The sequence below is a fragment of the Pipistrellus kuhlii genome, unplaced genomic scaffold (assembly GCF_014108245.1).
Source record: "Pipistrellus kuhlii isolate mPipKuh1 unplaced genomic scaffold, mPipKuh1.p scaffold_m20_p_1, whole genome shotgun sequence".
NCBI classification, from domain to species: domain Eukaryota; kingdom Metazoa; phylum Chordata; class Mammalia; order Chiroptera; family Vespertilionidae; genus Pipistrellus; species Pipistrellus kuhlii.
Genome location: NW_023425404.1, coordinates 51,070,845 through 51,091,346, shown reverse-complemented (window position 1 = coordinate 51,091,346; position 20,502 = coordinate 51,070,845). Strand labels below are relative to the sequence as shown.

The window sequence follows — 20,502 nt, the reverse complement described above, 5'->3', positions numbered from 1 at the left end:
TCCCTCTCTCCCTCTCTCCCTCTCTCTCCCTCTCTTCCTCTTTCCCTCTCTCTTCTCCCCAACCCCTTCCACTCTTTCTAAAAGCCAACGGAGAAATATCCTCAGGTGAGGATTAACAAAAACAAACAACAATAACAAAAAACCCTGTGCCTTCCAGCCCCAGCCGGGTGGCTCAGTTGGTTGGAGCATCATCCCACACATCGAAAAGGTTGCTTTTGTTTTGATTGCTTTTAGTAATTTTCCCAATTTAAGAATAAAATTAATAATTTTTTACTCAACCTCCAGATTTTCTTTTTCAGTATCTGAAATTAAGGGAGGGTTTTCTTAATTGTTCTCTGAAAACAAGTACTCACATCATTTAAATTCCCAAACATTCCTAACATTTCCCTCATCCCCAGGGACTTATTTGGATGCTTGTTCTCAAATATCATTCTGAAAAAGAAACTAAGTATAGTGTATAGTAACTCTTTTTCTAACTCTTCGGTCTTGAAGTGATAACGGTATTTGGAGGCTCTACTGTGGCAAGTATTGGGTTAGTAGTTGGAGCATCTCTAGCACCAAGAAATCTTTTGGTTATACAAAGTTTTCTTGTAATACCATTTGACAGATTCATAAACTTAAGAAAACAATCCTAGTTCAACTGCTTACACCATAGGGAAACCCTAGCCTATCTGATAATTGGGTCTCTAATCCTGTTAAAACATTTCCTCTTAAACCAAAAATCTACCTTCCTGTAACTTTTAGCCTACACTGCCTGAAATAATCCAATACAATTTACTCTGCTATTTTACCTATCAACCTTTCGAATAAATTAAGATAGCTGTTATATTTCTCATTAGTCTCTTCATTCTGGGACTGAACTAGAACATAGATACTAAAGAAATGTGTCCATCCCTAATGACATAGTATCCAGACTGTTCTCCATTTATGGAACATGTACAATATGCCTCCACACAGGGGAGTAGAACTATTTATTACCTTCCTTATCCAGAGCACTGAACTGCTTTAAAAGATGGTGTTCTTTTTTTGGCAGTCATATCACATTATGACTTAGTGAACTTGCAGACAATTAAAACTCGAGATCAATCACATATAATTGTGACGAAAGAGAGTTTACTGTTATTATTTACTTGAGTGTAATTCATCTTTTAATAGTTTTATTTAATGCCATTCTTCAGAACAAAGTCTATTTGACTTGTTTGGAAGAGTGGAGCTATAACTACTTAATGTGTCTTTATGGACTACCTTTTAAAATGCCTTTGAACATTTGGTATATATGGATAATGACATGAGCTACACAAGGACAAATCTATTAATTTATCCACTGGTGGTGGTGGTTTTTTTTTAATACACACATATTCTGCCTTAGGAAGAGAATATGAGATATGTACCCAAAGTTTAGGAAAGCAGATTTCATTCATCCAAAGACTTCAAGGAAAGTCTAGAAAACTGGAGCATGAACTATGGTCAGAAGAGAAAAAGGAAGAGAATGGTTTAAGAGGGGCAGTATGTTCTCAAAGCCATATTCTGGCTGCATGTTTATGTATTCCAACAGGAAAGAAAAGAGAGGGGCTTTGTTTATCACATGGCTCTATATTTGCCCCAGCCTATTTTATCAATGCCATGAAGACATAGTAAACTTTCTTATCATATTTACAAACACAAGGCTGGCAGGGATAAAAAAAATATTCTTAGGCTGATAATGCATTGAAACTAATAAGGTGAAGCTTAATCGTGATGGGGGGAAACTCCAACTGGATAAGATCTATGTCATTCCCATATAGCAAGTAAGTTCTTTGGTAAGTATAACTCTTCTGGAGTCTTTCAGTAACATTTATTTAGTACAGCATATTTCCATAACCACTTAGCTTATTAGAAGGATATGACTTAACATTAAAAAAAAAAAAAAAGGTTGTACCAAATGCTTTAAAAACACACACACACACACACAAAACTCATAACTATAGTTCCTTTAATAAGAGACATGTTAACTCAGAATACCTTGGAGTTCATAGTAATGCCCCTGGGACTAAAGAAGTCTTAATATTTTGTCTTAAGCCATCTGAGGCAATGGGTTAAAGGCTTAAAAGAAAATTGTCCATTTCACAGAGCACAGTGTATGATAACTTTAATACCTTAAATCCCACCAATTCCCTTGGCTTTCCTTAGCTCCCTGTTCAGTCTGGACTCCAAGGTTAGCTATTACCCCAATATGCTCCTTACTTCTGTCCTCCCTCCCCCAATCGCTACCTTTAATCACTAATGTTGATCCTCATTTATTCACTAAGAGTATGTAAATGTCCGCTATATCAAGCACATAATGGTATATATCAGTTATCAGACATGACCCTTGCCTTCATGGAGCTTACATTCTAGTAGGAAAGACAGACATTTAAATAAGTAAATAAATACAACACAGTAATTACAGATTATAGTAAGTGCAGTGTAAGAAATAAACAGGATACTTTGACAAAGAATAAGAGGAACCAATCTTTTAGACAGGGTAAGTATCAAGAAAAAAAAAAAACAGAAGAAAAATACTCTAGAGAGGGGAAAAACATACAAACAAACAAACAAACAAAAACAGCAAGTAAAAGCATAGGCCCTGAAGCAAGTTAGTTTTAGAAACTAATAGACCAGGGTGGCTAAAACTAAGTGAGAAGAAACTAACAAGAAATTAGAGGACATGTAGAGGCCCAATCAGGCATTTAGATTTTTTTACAAGTACAATGGAAAATCACTGAAGAATTTAGACAAGAAACTGACATAAATATGATTTAGTCTTAAAAAGATTTACTCTGGTTGCTAAGAGGAGAATGGACTGGAACAGGGCAAAATGGAAGCAATGAAGCCAGTTAGGAGGCCACTGCAGTTGCCTAGGCAATAGATGGAGACTATGACTAGAGAGGTGGAGTGGAGACAGAGAATTGTTTGTGTTCAAGAGCTATTGTGGAAGTGTCATCTACTGAGACAGGAATAAGAAAACTCTGATATACCTCCCTATTTCCCCCTCCCAAAATCTGGCTCTCAGTATATGACATAACCATGGCCATGAATGCTTAAGCCAAACATTGGGGATCTAGATGTCATCTGTTTCTTCCCTTTGCCTCATGCTCAATCCACAAGCAAATCTTTTTGTTTCTACCATATTTCCAAATTCTCTCTCAAATCCATCCTCTTCTTTCCATCTCCAGGGATCTCTCTAGCACACATGTGTCAAACACAAGGCCCGAGGGCCAAATCCGTCCCGCCAGGCCTTGCAATGTGGCCCTCACCGCGCTGTCATCACTGCACTCCGCTGCGTTTCCATCACAATGACAGTTTATGACTGTTCAGTAAACCATTCGGCCCGCGATTTAGGCTGGATTTTAGATTTTGGCCCCTTCTCTGATTGAGTTCGACACCCCTACCTAGCACAAGCCACCATCAACTACGGCTTGGATAAGTTACTGCAGTGGCTTCCTAATTGCTCCCCCTATTTGAAACACTTATCAGATATCCAAGTGGATATGTCAAGTTAGATTTGTGATTCTGGAGCTCAGAAGTGAGAAGACCTAAATTTGGGAACTGAATGCATACAGATGGTATTTATAGCCATAGAACTAAATAAATAACATAGGCAGAGCGTATAGACAGGAAAAAGACTATAGTACCATGCCAGGAAAAATCTTTTGAGATGGACTTAAGAAAGTCCAGTTGAAGAAGACAGAAGGCAAAAGACCACCCCATATACCAGTGGCTGGCAAACTCATTAGTCAACAGAGCCAAATATCAACAGTACAATGATTGAAATTTCTTTTGAGAGCCAAAAACTGACTTCTGCATATGGGGCACGAAGTTTCAATCGCACTGTACATGCGCACCCACACGTGGTATTTTGTGGAAGAGCCACACTCAAGGTGCCAAAGAGCACCACAGTTTGCCGACCACTGCCATATACTATCTGAATTCCCAATTTTTCTCAGTCCTCATCTTCCTGTACCTAGAAAACCACTCTCTTCTAGACATTTTACCCTATGACACTACTACTTTCACCTCATTCCTGCTCGGCTACTCCCTTTCTAGGTCCTTCGCTGGTTTTTCCTCCATCTTCTGTCCCTGGAATTCAATCATTCCAGTCCTACCTCCTTCTCTCTCACTCCCCCCACCCCCTTTTACCCTTCCAACTCCATGTCTGTCTGTCTCTTTCTCTGTATGTACATGTATACACATATATATATACACACACACTTTCCTCCTCAAAGATCTTATTCCTTCCCACAATGTCAACATGTCAATTCTGTACTGAGAACTTCCAAATGTCTAGCTTAGTCTTCCTCAATGTGTGGCCCACAAGACCAGGACTTCAAAATTAGTAGGACATGCTGATCTACAGAATCAATGTCTTTTATAAATGTCCAATAATTCTAATTGTGTTAGGTAATATCAGGAATTTGAGAGCCTTCATACATATTGATAGCAACATGACAAAAAATGACCTACAAACTAAGAAGGAAGTTTAAGGATAGCAAAAACTATAACCACAAACAAGACTCTAGTAGAGTTGGTATGAGTTCTTAAACCTCTGCAACACTCCCATATTCATTATTTTAGTTTTACCTGCTTCCTAATGTTGATTTAAAATATACAAATTATTCGAATGTCAAAGAATCTTGGAGCTTGTTTTGCTTAATAGCAAACAAGAAGTAATCTGGAAAGTCAGAATCTTACTCCAGTTAGGATAAAATTAAAGATAGTACATTTAAAAATAAAAGGAAAGTAAGATGCTACTTGGAATCCTCAAGTAGAGAAATCCAAGCCAAAAAAGTGATCACGAGCCTTAACAGTCACAAGTCTTCATCCACTTACATCACCCTATTTCGTATTAAAATCATTTGAGCCAAAACCGGTTTGGCTCAGTGGATAGAGCATCGGCCTGCAGACTGAAGGGTCCCGGATTCGATTCCAGTCAAGGGCATGGTACTGGGGATGTGCAGAAAGCAGCTGGTCGATGTCTCTCTTTCATTGATGTTTCTATCTCTCTATCTCTCTCCCTTCCTCTCTGTAAAGAAATCAATAAAATATATATTTTTTAAAAGTCATTTGAGCACTTGTCTTATCTGTGTCACTGGACTGGGAGTTCCCTCTGCCACCTGGGACGTGGGTTGTGTCCCTCCAGCTGCCAGCAGCACCCAGGACCCAGGCTGGAAGCTTTTACACCTCTCGGAATCTACCTGCTACTTTGCAAAATCCAAAGTCTTACCCAATGAAATTTATTATTTCTTATAGAGTTTGCAACATAATTCTAGCTCGATTCCTGTACCATTCTCTCCAATCCCAAATAAGTTAAGTCCAGATTGATGAGATTTTACTATACTACTTGGAAAGAATATATCAAAGTTTTAAATGAACATTAGTCGTCTTTAGCAATACAAAATTACAGTAACACTTCTTCCCACAGCACAGTTTCTCCATTACTTCTAAGATGTAAAAAGCGCAAGCTACCATTAAAACCAGATGTTTACGATTGCTTCCAAACTTTTCCCATCTCCTCATTTCTTATTATCTCAAATAGATGCTTCCTCCTTCAATACCAGCAGTGAAGTGAGCTTGACTTACTATTTGGGGTAGAGGATAGCTGCAAGTGCTGTCATAGCTGGGTGGCCAAACCCCTATCCCAACTCCCTCCCTCCCTGGTTTCTCTCTCCCAGCCAAACTAGCCAGTCCCTGGGGTGGACTCTTATATCTGGAGTTCACTCTATTCTCTCATAAAACAATGCTCAAGTGTCTGCAGTATTAAAACACTCCAAGAAAACTTTCACTGAAACTACAAACTAAAGAAACTTCAGGAAGAGGTGTACATCCTACACTTTTGTACATCCTACACTTTTCTGTATGCAAGAATAAATGCCAACTGACAAAAGTCAGCATTATGCCAGAATCCATATTTGACTACTTCCTATCTTTCTCCCCGACTAGATGCGGGAGGCATCCAGAATATTACCTAATGTTACCTCTTATCCTACTCAGTCAGTCAGCTTTCTCTTTGTAGCCAGCCAGACGACGGGATTCAAATTTGCTCACTCTCTCTTGCTATCCCATTCTTTCAATCTATAGAACCCGCTATTAATTAATGCTATTTCTCCGACTGGAAATGTCTGCAAGTCTCTTTTCCCATCTTTAAAAAGCAGCGGCAGGCCGAAACCGGTTTGGCTTGATGGATAGAGCCTCGGCCTGCGGACTGAAAGGTCCCAGGTTCGATTCAAGGGCATGTACCTTGGTTGCAGGCACATCCCCAGTAGGGGGTGTGCAAGAGGCAGCTGATGGATTATTCTCTCTCATCGATGTTTCTAACTCTCTATCCCTCTGTCTTCCTCTCTGTAAAAAATCAATAAAATATATTATATATTAAAAAAAAAAAGCGGCAGAAGTCGGGTTCATCCATTGAGAGGATTAAGGCCTGGGGTTCTCAAGATCCTGGACTGAAGGACTGCCATGGCTACACTTCTTCTCTTTTCCCCCTGCCTCCCAATGTTGACAGGCGCGGACGCAGGAGTGGACAGTGGCAGGATACCCTGACACAGCCAGTGCCCGCCCAGCCAGCGATCCCTCCCAGCACCAGCTGATGCATCCCGGGCTCCCATCGCCCGCCCCCCGGAGGGGTTAACGCTGCGTCTACCGGGGAAATGGCTCTTCCCTCCGACCCCGCCTCAGCCCCCCACACCAGACCATCCACCCACACCCCCAGCTCTTCCCGCTTCAGGGCAGAGACCCGCTTAAGCCCGTCAGCCCTCCTAAACGACACCGGCGTCCTATTCCGGAGACCCGGCCAGCGGGAATGTGGGTGAGTGGCTTTTTACGCGGTGGCTCCCTTCCCCATCCATCCCTGACACTACCTCCCCCTCGCCAGAGCCGCCATCGGCGGTGCAGCCCCGCGTCCCCGGAAGCGCGGGCGGCCGGGAGGCACCGGGGGGTTACAAAAGGAACTTGCCCACCAGGACTCACCGCTGCCAGCGCCTGCGGCGTCTGGGGCAAGCCCGGGCTGACCTCCATGCGCTCCACACCCCTGGCCTCCTCGTCCGCCATCTTGAGGGAAACTGACGCTCGCTCGCAGGGGCAGACCCCCGGCCTGAGGCGAGCGGAGACCTGTGGCCGGTGGCAGAGACGCCGCCGCGGGACGACACTTTTACGACGGCCCCCGGAGTGGAGTTTGACGCAGAGGCCACCAGCGGCTTCCGGTGCGCTCCCCGGAAGCCGGCGTCACGGCCCTGGAGGGCGCGAGGGCTTCCCTTGCCCGCTTCCTTAGGCGTGCGAGCTCGGGGGCTGAAGGTGATGTGTCTGGTTTCGGTGCTGGGAACGGTTGCGCCTACGAGGTAAAAAAGGGAAAAAATAAAATAAAAATTCGGCGTCCGTTGCGAAAGGAAGAAAAATGTCGGTGCTAACTACGCGCGAAGCCGTGCAGGGAGTCCTGGCCGGGCCGTCGGTCTAGGTGTGTGTCGCCCCCCAGCGCACCTGCCGCGGTTCCCAGGGCCCACAACGTGAACAAGTACCCAAAGCCATCGCCTGTCTAGGAAGGGAACCCAAAGATGGGCACCTGCGCATGCGCACAATGAAACTCAGACCCCAGCTTTTTTGGGGAGTGGTAGTGAAGGAATAACGGAAAATTGGAAACCTGTTCATCGGTAGAGGGAAGATAAGATAAACATGGTAATCTGCATCAGAGAACACCATGCAGGTCTTTAAAAAAAAAAAAAGGGGTAGATCTATGTAGAAAGATAAAGATAAGTGAGGAGGGGGGAAAAACAGTCAAGGAGCCACAAACCTATTTCGGCATACATAAATGTCAATGCGAAAGAAACCTTCTGCAAGGGAAAAGCACCAATGGTAGTTTTGCTCTGAAAACCGGAAGAGGAGTAAAATGGTCAAGAGCTACTTTAGCTTCATCTGCAATTTTAAATTGTCTGCAAAACATAATTTAAAATGTATTTTTTAATGAAGGGGAAAATAATAAAGCTACATTTAGGAAATAAGAGTTAACTACTTGGTACTAGATTAAGTGAGATCTTCCAATCATATAAAAGTAATTTTTAATGAATTTAAGGGTTAGGTACTAAAAAAAAGTAAAGTGAATATAAACAAAAGTAAAGTATAGCCCAGCCGGCATGGCTCAGTGAGTGAGCATCAACCTGTGAGTCAGAAGGTCATGGTTCGATTTCTGGTCAGGGCATATGCCCAGGTTGTGGGCTTGATACCCAGTGTGGGATGTGCAGGAGGCAGCCAATCAATGATTCTCTCATCGATGTTTCTATCTCTCCCAATCACTCTCTGAAATAAATATTTTTTAAAAGAATATAAAATAATCCTAAAACCATACAACTTGAAAGCTACTGTTGTAGAGGCTTTCTTACTGACTTGGAAAGATCTTATTGGGTGGAAAAAACAAGTTACTAAGAGTGTTGTCCCAAAATGCCAAGGTTGGAATACGATCCCTGATCAGGGCATATATAAAAATCAGCCAGCAAGGCCTGGCTGGTGTAGCTCATATGGTTGAATGTCGTCCCAGGCACCAAGAGGCTGCCAGTTTGATTCTGGTCAGGGCACATGCCTGGGTTGCAGGGCTTGATCCCTGGTTGGGGACCTGCAAGAGGCAGCAGATCAATGTTTCTCACAGTGATATTTCTCTTTCTCCCTTTCTCTTCCTCTCTAAAAAATAAAATCAATTAAAAAAAAATCAACCTCCCATCTTTCCTCCCATTTATTTTCACCTTCCCCTGTCCCCATCCCTCCCTCTCTCTCAAATGAATAAATAACAAAAAATAAAACAGTATGGTCCTAATTTTGTAAGATAAAAATGTGTCTAGATATTTAAAAGTAAACTACACAAAGTTAAAAAGTAAACAAAGCCTGAGAGAAAATGTCTGCAACATATGATAGACCAACGGATAAAAATCCCAAAGACTATTCCAATAATATTAATTACTAAAATATTACTCTTAGTTATCCCTAGGTTGCAAAAATCACAAATTATTTTTTACTTTCTACTTACCTGTATCATCTAGTTTTTCTTTAAGTATTTCTTGTGTAAAATTTTTTTAATCTATCCATTTTTTTAAGATTATATAAATATCTAGTGCCTAGATAGATAGTTACCCACCCAAATCTATCCAATTCAAAAAGCCTTCTTGATAATGTATTTCCTTATCTAGTCAGATGTGGTGTGATCTTTCCCCTCTTGGAGGAACTACAGTAGTAGCTGTATACCTAACCTGCATTTCCTTGGGTTTCTAAGGATTTCTTTTTAAGCCTGTCCTCAGCTTCCTGCAGAACCTATGGATCCCTGATATCCTTTCAATAGATATCCTCTTAAGATAGAGGTGGTTTTTATTTTTTGAAACTGAAAGATTTCTAATTGATGCATTAACTATTAAGTCATTATTTATAAGGTAACACTGTCTTATAGCTTGTCTTGGCCTATCTTATTTTTGTATAATAGTTCCTTGAGTGCAAGAACCAAGATGTATACATAGAATTGTCAACTACTATGTAAAGGACTTTAGATACATTTTAAAGTATAACTCACAGAACAATCCTGTGATGTAGTTCTTATTATCATCATTGTACAGACAAGGAAATGATAGCATGAACAAGTGAGATTCTTTGAACAATTGCGGTTCTTTGAACAAGCAATTACCAAGTGACAGAAATCTAGATTCAAAACTTAGGTCTGTCTGTCTTCAAAATGTATGTCTTTAACCATTTCACTCTCCTGCCAACTATAAAAATATTGTCTCTTTTATCATTTTGTATGTTGTAGTATAAATGTCTGTTGTTAAATAAAATATTCATCATGTATTTGGCATACATTTAACATCCTAGTACATTTATAATAGACATTTCATAGGTCATTAACCAAACAAAACAGATATTAACTTATGAATTATTGTTCTTTTCTGATTTAGAACAAGGTATGGATAGGCCTAGTTTAGAATAGGATTATGAATTTGTTTCATTCTTATGCAAAGACATACTTTTTTTAATTAGCATTAGTTCACAGTAAACTTTGCAAATAAATACGTTAACAAGTGCATTTTGCAGGTGCCATTTTCTGTTTAAAGTATTACCAACAAATAATATACATTAATTAGCTTTCTTAGTGCCCCAGAATGACATAGTCCATTGAGATAGCCATGCTCAGAACTGTTTTCCTTACACTCCTCATTTATGGGTTGTGCTGAAGGTTTTCAACCCTGATTACATATTAGAATCATCTGATAACTTATTTTTTTTTAATATATTTTTATTGATTTGTTACAGAGAGGAAGGGAGAGAGATAGAGAGCCAGAAACGTCGATGAGAGAGAGACGCCGACCAGATGCCTCTTGCACACCCCCCACCGGGGATGTGCCCGCAACCAACATACATGCCCCTGACAGGAATCGAACCTGGGACCCTTCAGCCCGCAGACCGACGCTCTACCACTGAGCCAAACCGGTTTCGGCCATCTGATAACTTTTAAAAATTCCAATGCCTGGTGTCATGCTAGTGATTCTGATTTAATTAGAAAGAGGTGAGACCTGAGTATCCTTAAAAAAAAAAAATCTCCCAAGGGATCTAATGAGAACCTGTGACTGATTCCGTTTTAACTGACCTCCTTCTTGGGGTTATTTTCTTATGTGACACTACATGATTCTTTCTGCCTGGTACAAATCCTTGATATTCCGAATCCAGATTGGGAAAGAGTAACCCTTATTGGTTTCCCTATTTCTTATCCCTCTCTCATACTCATCCTCTATTTTCCTGCCAGAATTATTCTTAAAGGTAAATCTGTTCACGTGACTCTTACCTGAATAGAGTAGATGGCTTCTTTAGAAGATAAAATTTAACCCTTAAGCATGGCATTCAAAGCCCTTCTCAGTCTGGTTCGAAGCAATTTTTGCTAGTCTAATGGCCCTTGCCACCCCACTTAAACTATCTTAACTACATCTGTCACCTACACCATATAGTCCCTTGGCCTAGAGTGCCCCCTCCCCCACTACCACACCTCTTTCTATAAAGAATTTATTTTTATTCTTTAGAGGTCACTTTATATACGACTCCCTCTAAGTTTTCTGAGCCTCTCATTCTCCAATAGGAAGAATCGTTCCCTCTGTGCTTTCATTGCACTTATAATTATTTATTTACATTTTATTGATTTTTTAGAGAGAGGGATAGAGAGTTAGAAACATGGATCAGCTGCCTCCTGCACACCCCCTACTGGGGATGTGCCCGCAACCGAGGTACATGCCCTTGACCGGAATTGAACCCGGGACCTTTCAGTCCGCAGACCTACACCCTACCACTTAGCCAAACCAGTTTCGGCCACTTATAATTATTTAGATGCCTGTTGAACCTGTTAGACCAGTGGTCGGCAAACTCATTAGTCAACAGAGTCAAATATCAACAGTACAACAATTGAAATTTCTTTTGAAAGCCAAATATTTTAAACTTAAACTATATAGGTAGGGACATTGTTATTACCTTAATTAGGGTGCTTCAATCGCACTGTACATGCTCACCCGCACGTGGTATTTTGTGGAAGAGCCATACTCAAGGGGCCAAAGAGCCGCATGTGGCTCGCGAGCCACTGTTTGCTGACCACTGTGTTAGACTATGAGCTTCATGAGAGTAGGAATTCTGTCACCACTTTGTATTTATGGAACATGGTAGCTGCCTACTAGATCATGGATGTTCAGTATTCCCGGGAGCAGGGGGAGAAACCACCTCAAAAAAGACTAAAACACTACACACACAAATTATTATAATCTGCTTGATGCGTCTCTGTCTCTGGATCTGTTTCTGTTCACCAGTTTACGTTGTTCATTATAATCCACAAATGAGTGAGATCATATGATATTTATATTTCTCTGACTGACTTATTTCGCTTAGCATAATGCTCTCCAGCGCCAGGAAAGTTGTTGCAAATGGTAGGAGTTCCTTTTTACAGCAGTGTAGTATTCTATTGTGTAGATGTACCACTGCTTTTTAATCCATTCATCTGCTGATAGGCACTTAGGCTGTATCCAAATCTTAGTGATTGTAAATTGTGCTGCTATGAACATAGGGGTGCATATATCCTTTCTGACAGTGTTTCTGATTTCTTGGGATACATTCCTAGGAGTGTGATTACTGGGTCAAATGGGAGTTCCATTTTTAATTTTTTGAGGAATCTCCATACTGTTTTCCACAGTGGCTGCACCAGGATTCTTTCCCACCAGCCATGCACAGTGTTCCTTTTTCTCTGCATCCTCACCAGCACTTGTCATTTGTTGATGATAGCCATTCTGATAGGTGTGAGATGGTACCTCGTTGTCGTTTTGATTTTCATCTCTTGGATAATTAGTGATTTTGAGCATGTTTCAAATGTCTCTTGGGCTTCCTTATATCCTCTTTCAAAAACTAATTAGGTCGTTGCCCATTTTTTTAGTAGGTTTTTTATCTTCCCTTTGTTATGTTTTATGAGTTCCCTGTAAACGTTGGATATTAAATCCTTATTGAAGATAACATTGGCAACTATGCAGTGGGCTTTCTTGTTGTTTTGTTGATGGTTTCTTTTGTTGAGCAAGAAGCTCTTTATTTTGATATAGTTCCATTTGTTTATTTTCTCCTTAGTTTCCATTACCCTTAGGAGCAGTATCGGTGAAGATACTGCTTTGACATATGTCTGAGATTTTGCTGCCTGTGAGTTCCTCTAATATTTTTATGGTTTTCTATCTTATGTTTAAGTCCTTTATCCATTTTGAGTTTATTTTTGTGTATGGTGTAAGTTGGTGGTCAAGTTTAATTTTTTTGCATATATCTGTCCAATTTTCCCAACACCATTTATTGAAGAGACTATCTTGACTCCATTGTGTTCTCTTGCCTCCTTTGTCAAATGTGAATTGAGCATAATAGCTTCGGTCGATTTCTGGGTTCTCTGTTCTGTTTCATTGGTCTATATGTCTGTTCTTGTGCCAGTACCAGGCAGTTTTGAGAACAGTAGCTTTGTGATACAGCTTGAAATCTGTTATTGAGAGCCCTCCTACTTTATTCTTCTTTCTCAAGATTGCTGTGGCTATTCCGGGTCTTTTTTTTGTTCCAGATGAACTTTTGGAGAATTCTTTCTAGGTCTGTGAAGTATGCCGTTGGTATTTTAATGGGTAGTGCATTGAACTTACAAATTGCTTTGGGAAGTATGGACATTTTAATGTTGTTGATTCCATCAATCCAGTATGTTCTTCCATTTGTTTATGTCTTCCAATACTAATTTTTGTACCATCTAATCTAAGAATGGTTTTAAGTAGTTGGAAAAATAAAAATAAACAATATTCTGTGAAATGGGAAAGTTATTTGAAATTCAAATTTCAGGTCTGTTACTATTTTTATTTTTATTTTATTTTATTTTTTGTAATACTGCCACTTTCCTCTGGCTGAGTGCTTGCTGCAGAGACCAGATGACCCACAAAGTCTGAACTATATACTAACTACCCTTTGCAGAAAAAGTTTGTCTTCCTCATCCTAGAATACAATTACAAATCTGCTCTAAATAGAAATGGCATAGTCACACTGAGGTGAACTTTTGAAGTGTCCTAACCAAAATTGTGATACAATTGTGGGAAGTGGGTCTGGGAGTATGAACGAAAGTCTTTGAGGGCATTACTTGTTGTGAAAGAAGGCAAGTACCTTAAGATATAACTTAATACTGAAAGCCCCATCCTATCACCCTTGGCATGCCAAGAGAATATTGAGATCAATAACAAAGAACTGAGTTCTAGAACTGAAAGTCTCCTCTGAAAGATTTGAATGAGGAACAATTGGAACCCAGCATTTTCTGAGTAGTAAACATTTTCTTAGTGGCAAATGTAGGGAACGAAATACCACTTCCTTAAACTGAGTGCATGTGTAGTTTTGAGTAAAATAAAAAGTTATTATTAGAAAATAGGATCCATGAAGGTGATCACAGTATGCCACCCCAAAACATGCCACTTTGGCATAAGGGTTATTTCTAGCTGAAGGCAATTAATAATCAACAGTTACATGAAGGGTTCTCTGTGCTTATCTGCCTAAAAGCAGGTCATACATTTCCTCCCTCCCTCTCCTGGATCAGGATGGGGAGAGTGACTCTTATCACAGAAGACAGAGAGCCAGCTCCAAGATGAGCCTGCATAAAATGAACCTTACTTAAAAAACAAAACAAATAATATTGTAATAGCTATGTACGGGCCAGCAGGGTATTTGAAATAATAGGGGACCACTCTGTAAAGCATATGATTGTCTAACTACTATGTTGTGCATCTGATATACAGAATAATATTGAATGTGAACTATATTGAAAAAATTAATAATTGTATTTGTTTTTTATAATCATAATAGCAAAAAAGAAAATTGGGGGCCTACCAAAGTACAAAAAAAAAAAAAAAATCCAAAAAACTCCAGACACAACTCTTCTGTTAGTTCCCCCATATATTTCCTAGTTACTTCCTGACAGTTGACCTCCCTTTAAGCCCAAACATTTGTTGAGACGGGTATATAAGCTCACTAGTCTTAACTGCTGCTTTTAATTACGTCTGATTACTTTGTTGAGAAATCCTGTCCATATAAAAAAAAAAATTTGTAAACTTGTATTCCTTTTTTCCTGTCAGTCTATCTTTTGTCAGCTAAATCCACAGACTCCCATTTACTGAACCCCATTTACTGACAAGGGTAGATGACTTTTTTCCCCTAGTCCTCCGTAACAGATGCCTTAGTCCCGTTAAAGTTCTCCTGACAGGAGAGCTCTGATCTCTCTTCACACACCTGTAGTGCTGGTTGAGTGGAAAGGATTATTTATCCAGAGCTCCTGATTCATCCTGAATAGACAATATACAGAAGTCAGCCTCTACTGAACCCAACCAGCAGAGGAGGAGTGGGTTCCACTCTTAGGTCTCTGGTCTTCCCCTCTTAGTCCTGGCTCTGCCCACTTTGCCCAGCTCAGCTCCCAGGTCCTTCGCTAAGCATTAATGTCCAAACCCAATAGTTCTTGCCACCCTGAAATTTGGCTTGAGGCCATTTATTTCAGAACTTCGTCTCTGTGCTGGCCACCCAGGACCACTCCCACCCTAGGCACCAGCTCACCAGCACCAACTCACCAGCACCAGCTCCTTACATTCTGGTATCCAATGATCAGAGCATATTATCACATCAAGGGTATGACTGAATGACAAAAGAAAACTCGCTATTTATCCATGGAGGCCAAACCTCCCAACACCAACTGGAAGGGGCTTTGAGAGCGGCGTGACCAGAGGAGGAGGGGCAGGTTCCACTCTTAGACAACCATCCCACCCCAAGAACACTGAAGCTCTGGGGCTTTTGCTCAGAGGTGCTCCCCCAGGAGGCAGAGCAAGCGCAAATTAGTGAACACTGATAGTGTCTCTCTTTTGGCTGGAATTCCCCATAATTCAGGGGTCTTCAAACTATGGCCCGCGGGCCACATGCGGCCCGCAGAGGAGTCTGATCCGGCCCGCCAGGTTTTTTGGGCAGTGAGCGCAGCCGAGGTGTTACAGTAGGAATTAGTAGTTCATATAGTCCGGCCCTCCAGCTCTCTGAGGGACCGTGATCTGGCCCCCACTTTAAAAAGTTTGAGGACCCCTGCCCCATATCATCTTGGGCAAATCCCGCTCTCTGGACCTCAGCGCTTTCCCCTATTTAATGAGGGGCTTCTCCTGGCACCTCGGGATATATAGACTGTCAGGGCTTAACCGTCCCCAAAAGAGAATCATGGCCAGATACCAAAATTCTTGGATGATAAGATGATTTTATCCTAGATTATAAGAAAAAATATATATTGTATGTTTAAAAAATTATTTTAGAAAGTTGAGAAAAAATACTATGCAGACAAAACTTGGATACATACAAAGGTAAAACTTATACATATGTACATGTAAGTATATATTAAGCATCTAGGTTGAACTGAAGGTTTGGATTTGTAAAAGCTGTTTTAAAAATAATTGTAAAAATAATTTTTACAATTCTAGTAATTATCCAGCTTCCTGTTAATCTTTCCTTTTACATGGGTGATAATTGTTAACCTAGCTGTGTGTGTGTGTGTGTGTGTGTGTGTGTGTGTTCATTGACGAGAGTTCCTGGATTGTCTCAATTGGGCCTGGCATGTCCTTGTCAAGAAATATTTCCTGCCCTGATTGGTGTGGCTCAGTTGGTTGGAGTGCCATCCATGTACCAAAAGATTGCCAGTTCGATTCCCAGTCAGGACACATACCTAGGTTGCAGGTTCAATCACCAGAGGGGTCGGGGTGCATACAGGAGGCAACTGATCAACGTTTCTCTCTCACATCAATGTTTCTCTCTCTCCATCCCTTCCCTTCTCTTTAAAAAGCCAATAAAAATGAATTCTTAAAATATATATTTCCTTCCTTTTCAATATTAAGGACTTTTTTTTAAAAAAAATGTTTGCTTAACATTAACTTAAATCTTTGGCTTGTTGGATATATAGATATCAGGAAGTCCTTGGGTATGACTTTAAAATGGCAGCAACTTGAATGTTGCAGTGTTGAAATACAGGTATAAATATGGAACACGTTCAGAAACAAATCCTGTATATCCTCTGCAAAATTGGAAAGATACGCAAAGTATGGGGAATGTTTATTGATTTGATTGATGATTGCTTGTTTTGGAGTATTTGGTGAAAAAGTGAATCCAGACTCCTCATTCAGGAGACACTCCGAATTTTATGATTAATTTAGAAAACAAAACAATATAAACTTGAGTTTTGTGCTTACTAAAAGAAATACACATTTTAAAGAAGAAGCAAACAAAAAAGAAAATATAGAATAGTACCATGATCCTCATCTTCTGGCTCTAATTCCCTCTCAGTTTCTACTCCTGCTACTTATAAGGACCTGTCACAAGAGTGCTAGTTTCTTATTTAAAGTGATTTTTTTTGTTTTTTGTTTTTTGTTAATCTTCACCCGAGGATATTTTCCCATTGATTTTTAGAGTGGAAAGGAAAGGGAGAGACACACCAAGAGAAACATGGATGTGAGAGAGACACATTGATTGGTTGCCTCTGCATGTGCTCTAGCCTGTTACCAAGGTATGTGCCCTTGACTGGAATCTGTGGGGACAGGTTGTACTTGAAGAAAGAGGCTCCCCAATTAGCTGAGAAGCAGGTGGATATGGAGTGGGTGGTCCCCATTACAACAGGAGTTGTCAGTCTTGGACTAAGGTCATTCAACAGCTGTGGGGGGAATCAGCCTCTGTTAGAACAAGGAAAGTCCTGAGAATGTGATGAATTATTAAGGCTGGAGCCTTCAGGACCAGTTTATGAAGAATCTGGCCTGGGTTCAGAGGTTTTATTTCTGGGGTTGGCTTGCAAACCTAGGTTTAGTGGATTAGCTTAATTTTAGAGATATGAATTTCCACAATTGAGGAGTCATTTTGAATAAGATTTGGGTTAAAGGTCATAAATAGGCTGCAATCTTGGGTTCACGCTTAGCCCTGAAGCCAAAGGTTTCATTTAAGGACACAGCTGGTCAGAATATTCTGTCCTTGTGTAATTAGTAAAATGCTTGTTCTCTCTCTCTCTCTCTCTCTCTCTCTCTCTCTCTCTCTCTCTCTCTCTCTCTCTCTCTCTCCCTCCCTCCCTCCCTCCCTCCCTCCTTCCCTCCCTCTCTCTTAATTTTAGCCTGCTTATCAAAGATTCATAGGATCTTCTAGATTGGATCCAGATCAGTGTGTGTGGGGGGGCGGGGGGCGCGGAATTAATGTACCAACTGGAAACAGAGATTTAGAAATTTCCCTCTTCCTTGGATCCCTGCCATCGCCTAGCTGTCTACAACCCCCACCCACTTTTGCCTTACTCTCCTCCTTTCCATTGATATAAAAGATGCCTGAATTCTGGACTCTCTTAAGATGGATTTTTGAAAGCTATTATATAAGGCACCCCCATCAGCTTGAGTTGGGCCTTCTTGATCAATAAACCTTTCCTTACTCTAAATTTCGATGTATTGAATATTGGCCCACAAACTTTGAACAGGTAACATTTGCAAGTGATCAACCATAGCATTTCAGCTCTGGTGGAGGGGGAAAGGGTGTAGAAAAAAGAGGGTTAGACAGATAAAGAATTTGCCAAAGATAACACAAGTAGGAAGAAAGAGTCAGGATGTGAATCAAGATGCATACAACTGAGAAGGAACGAGACTGAATGTTCAATGGAAGGAACTTTGTTTAGACATTCAGGGAGTAGTTCCACCTACCAGCAGAATAAAAATCAAGTTTGCAGAGGGACAAAGTATATTCTTTCATCAAGTCTGTGAAGTGTTATAGGCACCAGAAACGCAAAAAAATAAATAAATAAATAAATAAAAATCAGACAGCCCCTCAAGTTAAAAGGAGAGGGCTGTCCCCTCCTCGGTTCATGTCTGTCTCATAGGAAGGAATTCAAAGAGTGACCCCAGCTGATTGCGTTGTAGTAAAGCAAATTTATGAAATAAAGCAAGTAAATTTATTAAAGAAGCAAGGCAAGCAAATCTGTCATACATCTGGCTTATGAAAGCACAGGCTGACTTCCCAGCTAGTCTGAGAAGTGAGCCTGGTGGAGATTTAAGGGGATGTACTCCCTTCTGTCTGTAGGTTTTAAAATTTCTCTGCTGAATATCTTGGTACAGATTAAGGTCTCCCTTTTGCTGTTTTTTATGGCTTTCCCAGAATTTATGAGAAGCATTTGGCAGTTTTATCTTTAACAAGCCCCAAGACTGCTGGCTTCTCAGTTTAAACAATGTGGTGAACACTTCCTCTTCTCTCCTCCTTTCCCAAAACGACTGACTTCTTTGAGATAAATCTCTCCCTTTCTTTCTTTCCTCCTGCCTTAGCAGTTCCATGGTGATTTACAGTGTGTATTCTGTGGTTAGGGAGGCATTAAAACTCCCCCTTCTTTCCTGCAGTCTTGGTTAGCAAGGAGAGGTATTAGTCATTTGTTCTCAAGCATCCTTGGCTGGAAAATATAAGATCTTGGCCTTGTTTAACTTTCTTGTCTCAGTTTCCCTAGTCCTCTTGCCCTGGAATTTTCCTAGCTTCTCATTATCCTGTATCAGAAGGAGTTACAGGACCCAGTTTGCAGTGGACTGCATCAATCCTGGTGTTCAGTGATTTGGTGAACATTAAATAAACATGAACAAATGTATTTGTCCCGGATCTAAGTAAGTTTTGAAAAGAGGACCCAAGATGGATCTATAATGGTTTGAGCACCTGTCAGTGAAGCCTGTCAACCATCTTTGTATTCTATCTAGGCTCTTTGGAGAAAAGGTTAAACAAAACTTGTAATAAAAGTGCAGGTGAATTCAGAACAAGAAATACATGAAACAATGTATTATTAACAGAGCTGAAAGGCAAAAGGAATTCCTAGGCACAAGTGAAAGCAGATACCAGGATAACAACTGTGTAGCAGACATGGTGAACAAACAGGCCAGGTGGAAGTCAGAAAACTGAAAGAGGCCACTTCTGAGAAATAAAAATGACACAATATTTGAAGGGTTTAAAAGTACCAACTAGAGGTTTCGACAACTGGGAACAAGTTTGAGTTAGTGATAAGAACTTGGAAAACCAAACGGAAAAATCAAGATAACTCAGCACTGAAGGAACATGAGTTGTGCAAGAGAAGAATAGTTATTCTCAAATGAGTTAGCAAAATATCGCCCCCAAATCCACCTGTTGCCTGTTTTGTACAGCCTTCAAGCTAAGAACAGCTTTCACATGGTTGAAAACGTCAAAAGAAAAACATTTCATAATACATGAACTTCTAATTTTATATTTATAACTTTTTTTGGAACCCTGGTACCTCATTCTTTTGTGTAACGGTAGAGTTGCATAGTTGCAATAAAACAGTCTGGCCCAGAAAGCCTAAAGTATTTATTGTCCACTATAGAAAACTTTACTAACTAAAAAAAAAAAAAAAAAAAAAAAAAAAAAAAAAAAGGTTATTTTTCTCTTTGTATGGTCATTATTGAAAACTCAGAAATATGGATGAGCAAAGCAAATATAAATAACCATAATCTCATATAATCTCACTATCCCAAGATAACCATAATTAATAGTTTGGTATATAGGTCTCCAGGCTTTTTTCTGTGTGCATGTGTGTACTATACTCTAGTTTTAGAAAATACTCATTAACATGTTAACATGCTATTTTTCTTCAATATTACTTAAGATTACTGCATGTTATTCCCTTATATGGCTGTGCCATTCTATTTTTAAGACTTATTGTGGACTACTTACTGTAATTTCTAATTTTCTCCTATTATAAACTTTGCTTTAATAACCTTACTTATTGGTAAATCTCTGTAAACATCCATATATATATTTTTAGGATTAGCTATTACATGTAGAAATATCAGGTCAAATAGAGTGCACATTTTTATATTTTTCATTTTACTTATTTTATTGATTTTTAGAGAGACAGAGATACTGATTTTTTTAAAATAAATCTTTATTGTTCAGATTATTACAAATGTGTTC

General features: G+C 40.0%; 1 protein-coding gene across 4 annotated transcripts in view; it reads right to left on the bottom strand.

Annotated features, from left to right (window-relative positions):
* Window positions 1-7,352, bottom strand: part of UBR1 (ubiquitin protein ligase E3 component n-recognin 1) — a 134,995-nt gene extending 127,643 nt beyond the window's left edge. For 3 of the 4 annotated variants that reach the window (XM_036444518.2, XM_036444507.2, XM_036444529.2), the window contains exon 1: window positions 6,985-7,352. In XM_036444518.2, the coding sequence (XP_036300411.1) occupies window positions 6,985-7,065 (81 nt within the window). In that variant the 5' untranslated portion in view covers window positions 7,066-7,352. The remainder of the gene's footprint in view (window positions 1-6,984) is intronic. The other variant, XM_036444499.2, reaches the window with a different exon arrangement.
* Window positions 7,353-20,502: the final 13,150 nt, after the last annotated feature.